The 6000-nt window shown below is 43.7% G+C and overlaps 1 protein-coding gene across 1 annotated transcript in view; it reads left to right on the forward strand.

The window, feature by feature from the left end:
* TXK (TXK tyrosine kinase) overlaps positions 1–2453 on the forward strand; it is a 45471-nt gene extending 43018 nt beyond the window's left edge. Inside the window, exon 14 of the mRNA XM_040484284.1 lies at positions 1095–2453. Within this exon, the coding sequence (XP_040340218.1) occupies positions 1095–1163 (69 nt within the window). The 3' untranslated portion in view covers positions 1164–2453. The remainder of the gene's footprint in view (positions 1–1094) is intronic.
* Positions 2454–6000: the final 3547 nt, after the last annotated feature.

Below are 6000 nucleotides of genomic sequence, written 5' to 3' on the forward strand. Positions count from 1 at the left end.
TTTATCGATGCCATGTGTTTATAAACCACTAAGAGTGGGGGCTCCCCATGAACCCAGTTGCCAGCGATCTTTGTGGAAATGTGGCTACCGTGAGTAGTTCTGTTTCCCATGGATTTCAAAGATGCCAACAGTGTCATCTTTTCTACCCTCGTGGAGCCAAAGCCAAACCACATCCCCTGGTGAAATAGGAAAAATGTTCCAGACCTTGTCTCCATGACCGTGGATTTTGTTGACTGAGCCTTAAGACTGCACAGTCTGTGCCCCAGGACCTGCAAAGTCCTTTATGAAAACATGGCGTGTGCTTTCTGACTGAACTCTTTCCTTCTACAGGGGACCAAATGTAGTAAATAACCGGGGCAGAGTGCGATAGCCTGGTACTCTGGATGCCCATTCTCTCCCAGCCCTTTTTTTTTTTTTTACCCCGTGCACATCATGTCACCCGAAAAGATCTCTAGGGCAGTGCTGTCCAGTGGGACTTTCTGTGCTGGTGGAAATGTGTTATGTCTGCCCTCTCCAATATGGTACCCACGCCTGGCTCTTGAAAAATTGGAAAGTGGCTAGTGTGACTGAGAATTGAATTCCAAACTATATTTAATTTTAATTAATTTAAATTTAAATAGCCATTAATTTAATTAATTTAATTAATTAATTAAATTAAATTTAATTAATTTAAATTTAAATAACTGATAAGAGGGAAAGGAAAATCCTAACAGATCTGTCCTAGTGATTTTACCTTTGTTCTAGAAGGCGCTCCTTTCAGGGTTGTGGTATCCTTAGGTTAGCAAACCTTTTTCTCCTTTTCCCCACCGACTCCCAGTCTTGCCCACTATTAATTAACCTGTTTCTTTGGTATGGAACCCTGGCAGTGGCTGGTGTCGGCAGCTCAGGCTATTTTATTTTTGCAGCCCTCTACTCTTATATTTTCACACTCATGCTTCATTCAACTACCAGTCTTGTCCTTTGCGTCAGCCAAGGTGTCGTTCTCTTCCATTCGTGGAGAACCAGCCTAGATGCAGGTCCCTGCCAGCCCGTTCCAGAGCCGGTATCTGAGTGAATTCTAGGCTGAGCTGACCATCTTTATTTCCCTTTTCCAGAAACCCAAAGGCCGCCCGACGTTCACTGAGTTGCTGCAGGTTCTCACAGAGATTGCGGAGACCTGGTGACACAAATGGGAGGCCAACCCAGAGGATCATCTTGCAAAATGATCACAAAAGGAAATCCTGTTCGGGGTCACTGATGATGAACACCTTCCTTTAGAGTTGCTGACTTTTGGAAACAGTGCAAAGATCACAGGCTTTTCAAACTTTAAAATTTAAAAATACTCTGACAGTCATATTTTCTACAGGGATGTCTTTGAAAGGGACTTTCCGACTCTCATTTTTCTGTGTTGTTCTCCGTGTCCCATGTGAAGAGGGGGAAAATGCTCCATAGTGGTCTTCATAGTGGCTGCTCTTCCTGAGAAGAGCCCTGGGAGCCCCTGAGGGTGAAAAACTCTGCCAACTCATGGAATAAAGGAGCCTCCCCTGCAGAATTCAACCCTTTTGAGCTGGACGGACCTTTGTGGAAGATGCACCTTTACAAGACACATGAATGTGAACATTCTTAAACTGTCTTTTATAATCTCCCCTATGTTATTTAAGGACTTGGTTTTGCACATACCTGATTATTTTGGAGACAGTTTCTTGTATTCCAGTTTTAAACACTGTGAAGGCAAAGTTCTTTGAACAGGTCCCAGTGGAATTTCTGTTTCCAGTAATATCCATTGTCAGGGTCAGTTGAGAACTTGAATTTCAATTCTGCAGTTTCACGCTTTGTCCATGTGAAATTGGACGACTTAAGAAGCCTCCTTTTAAAACGGGTAATGGATCTATTTTCTTTTCTTTTCCCTACAGTGTCAAAGAATGCTTATTGCACAGTTGGGTAAAGAAAAGTGACACATTTTGAAGATTTCATATCTTTTCTGAATTAAATTCTCAAACAATTTTTTTTTGTGTATAGTTGACACATAACATTATATTCGTTTCAGGTAGACAGCATAGTGATTCAATGTCTCTGTATGTTATGCTGTGCTCAGCACAAGTGCGGCTGCCATCTGTCCCCATACATTGTTATTACTATATCACTGACAGTATTTCATATGCTCCGCCTTTTATTCCTGTGACTTATTGATTCTACAACTGGAAGCCTGTGTCTCCCACCCCCACCCCCTCTCTCCAGCAACCATCCGTTTGTTCTCTGTATTTATAGGGCTTCTATAAGAAGCCTCATTTTGTCATAGGAAATTCCTCCAGTACCTCTCTAGAAGACGGCTTGCTTTTCTCATAAGAACAAGAGGAGGCAAACACAAGAGAGCCAAACGTCACCTCCAACTCCATTATTTCTGAAGCCCGGGGTTTTGGATTCAAGATAAAAATAACCACGGTCATAATTAAATCTTAATTCCTCGGGCGCTGTTTGTAGGAATGATTGGAAATGTGTCTTGATCATTGCGAGCATTTCAGAATTAGCGTAGGAAGAAGGGTGTGGCAGAAGGCACACGTGTTGTCACCGTGAGGTTTCGTGCTGGGAGTCTGTCGTCTGATACCGCCCTACCCTGCGTCGTGGTTCTGCGTTAGGATTCCCAGTAGATTGTAAGTTGCCGTGTGGCAGCAGCTGTGACTTTTAAGTCCTATTTCCCTGTTCGAAGAATGATGTATTTGAGTATCAGTGGTACTTGGTCAGTGCACTGAAATGCTGAGCATCCGACGCGAGAATGGCCAACTTTGATAATTCAAGTGGTGGTCTTGGAAATACTTGTATGAGATCCCGTGGTGTTTCTGAGACTATCAGACCCTTTTTCCTCATGATATGGGAGGCGAGACAGGGTTCCCACTACTGAGATCTTAGGTCAAATAAGATACGCAGAAGTTACATGCAAGAGGGCATGAGACTATCAAACCAGCAAAAGCCAAGGCCGGGGAGAAGGTTAATGTTACAGCAACAGAACAGGACATCCAAATGCTGAAGAGTTAGGATTGACCACAGGGCATCCCGCCGTCACGATCACTGCGATGCAGGGAGACGGAGTTTAGAGCGGGAGTGAGTCCAGAGAGGAGTCCTTCCTGGAGGTGTGATGGCAGCCGCCAGCTCTCCTATGAGCAATCATTGGCTGGTGGTAGGCAAGCTCTATTCCTTTTGTTTTAACACTTCATCAGAGTGTGAGATACTAAGAAACAGAAGTAACTGGAGATAATATGTATGTAACTGAGGTGCCAGATAATGGGTGAATTTGGAATGTCTTTTTGTTTTTAATGTTTATTCACTTTTGAGAAAGAGAGAGACAGTGGGTGAGCAGGGGAGGGGCAGGCAGAGAGGGAGACACAGAATCTGAAGCAGGCTCCAGGCTCCGAGCTGGCAGCACAGAGCCCAATGTGGGCCTGGAACTCTCCAACCATGAGATCATGACCTGAGCCAAAGTTGGAGGCTTAACCAACTGAGCCACCCAGCTGCCCTGAATTTGGAATGTTTTTAGAGATTCATCGTTCTTTGTCTAGCAAAAGAAAAAATTTCTTAAAAAAAAAAAGAAAAAATTTCTTTAAAGAAGTCACAGAACTTCTCTTAGAAGGGAACCCCATTTTGTAAACAATGCTAGTATTTGTTCTTGTGAGGAGTTCTCTGTGGATAGCTTAAATAGTTTGGGGTGAGACAGCGCAATAAACAACTCTGCGTAACAAATGAACAGGCAGGTTAGGGCTTGGTCACCGATGAGAGCCCTAAACAAGAAAAGACAGGAGCTCAAAGGAGCGAGGGAAGCTCTGAAACAGACGGAATCTGCAGGCCAAGCACAAAATATGTTCAGTGTAAATACTCATTGGGCAAGAGTAGCCAAAGGGCTTTTTTTTTTTCTTTAGTAAACTTTTTACTGAAGTACAATACATGGTTGTACTATTGTGTGGGTAACATGCTCCACCCACAATCAAACTCACATAACCCGATAGCATTTCATTCAGCACTATGCTCAGTTTTTAAGCTGGATTAAGGGCAGGGAAGAGCATGCACAGCCCTTCTGTTTCTTTTGTTCTTTTTTTAAGCTTATTTATTTTTGAGAGAGAGAGAGAGAGAGAGACACTCGGAGCATGAGCAGGGGAGGGGCAGAGAGAGAGGGAGACACAGAATCCAAAGCAGGCTCCAGGCTCTGAGCTGTCAGCACAGAGCCCGACGTGGGGCTTGAACTCCTGAACAGTGAGATCATGACGCTTAACCGACTGAGCCACCCAGGTGCCCCACAGCCCTTCTGTTTCAAGGGGGGGCCTATCAACTGCCTGTGTGCATAGATGCTTGGGTCCCTCCTCACCCACCTAGAGAGTGTGTACGATTGCTGGTGATAAGGCCATGGTGTGTGGAGTTTGTCCTTAGGCAAAGAAGGTTCTATCTCGGTTTCCCATCTGTCATGTAGGCCTACAATTCTCAGGTTTCCCAGCCCACGTGCTTTCTCACAGAGCAGAGATTTTCGCAGCATACAAAACATATGTCTGGCCTTGGGACCCAACATTCCAAATGTATCTTGGGACATATTGAAGGCACTGTGCCATTCATTTACCATCCAAGTGCTGGGAGAACGCAAACCTAAAATCTAGACAGATCTAGGTCCGGGATAAAAAGAGTACAGGTCTGCTGTTAACACCTTGTTCACGTACATAGGGTACACAAGTCATGTGTACATAGCTTAGTTTTCATAAAGTGAATATATCTGTGTAACTAGCACTCAGATGAAGAAATGGTACATTCCAGAATTTCAGAATCCATTCTCATTCCCTATTCGAGTCATTCATCCAACAGTAATCAATATCCTGATTTCCAACACCGTGGATTGGTATGGGCTTTTCGGAATTTTATGTAAATGGAATCCTATGATATGTACTCTCTTGTGCCTGGCTTCTTCCACTCGATATGTTCATTTGGCCCATCCATGTTGTGTGTAGTTGTGTTTCATCAATTCGTATTTCTGTATAGTCCCCCACTGTATAATTATACTGCTGATTATTTGTTCTACTCTTGATGGACTTTTGGGTTGTTTCCAGTTTGGCTCTTAGGGTCGGTGCTGCTATGAACATTATCCTACATGTCTTACGGTGAAAATATGTATGTGTATCTATTCTGTGGATGCCTAAGGGTGGAGTTGCAGGACCAACAAGTATGTGTACGTTCAGCTTTTGGAAATAGTGCCAAGCAGCGTTCTAAATGGACATTACCAAGGACACAACCAGCCGCTGTGTATGAACGTTCTAGTCGCTTCACACCCTCAATGGTATTTGGAGTTGTCTTTCTCATTACAACGGCGAAAGGATTTGTATGGGCAAGGACGTCTCCTCTTAACTTTTGTTTGTTGAGCTGCAGTAATCTCAGCCCCCTACTCTTTGTGGTCAGCATAGCAGGATGCCCCGTGCACAGCTGAAAGTAAATAGTATTTGAGAGGCTGGAAGTGATTTGGGGTGATACAAAAGGATAATATTAGAGATGAAATGCAGAGAAGAACTTGTATCTGGAGATATTTTGAAAGATATATATTTTGATCTATATATATATATATTTTGAAAGATCTGGGTGTCTCACCATGTGTGGGATGAATACGTACACACGCACACACACACACACACACACACACATTTCTTTCCAGGGAGTGGGGGTCTTATTAAATGGAAGTCCATGATTTGGTGAGAACTTTGATAGGTTTGTCTAAATAAGTTTGGGTGTAGGCATCAGAGCCAGATGCATTGCTTGACCTGGAGAGAAACTGGAGAAAGGAAGGGGAGGAGAGAAGCAGATCAAAGAGCTAGAGGGAGGAGGACATTGCCTGATGGCAGTAAGAGACTTGGGGGAGCAGGAACATTTGTTTTCTTATGTTTGTCCCACCCCTATCCCTATAACCCCAGCTATTCCTTAAAGTCAATTGGCCTCATGAAGGCTGTTTGGATTTGTGTGTGTGTGTGTGTGTGTGTGTGTGTGTGTGTGTGTATTTCG

The sequence above is a fragment of the Herpailurus yagouaroundi genome, unplaced genomic scaffold (assembly GCF_014898765.1).
Source record: "Herpailurus yagouaroundi ecotype Mexico unplaced genomic scaffold, PumYag 28, whole genome shotgun sequence".
Lineage (NCBI taxonomy): Eukaryota > Metazoa > Chordata > Mammalia > Carnivora > Felidae > Herpailurus > Herpailurus yagouaroundi.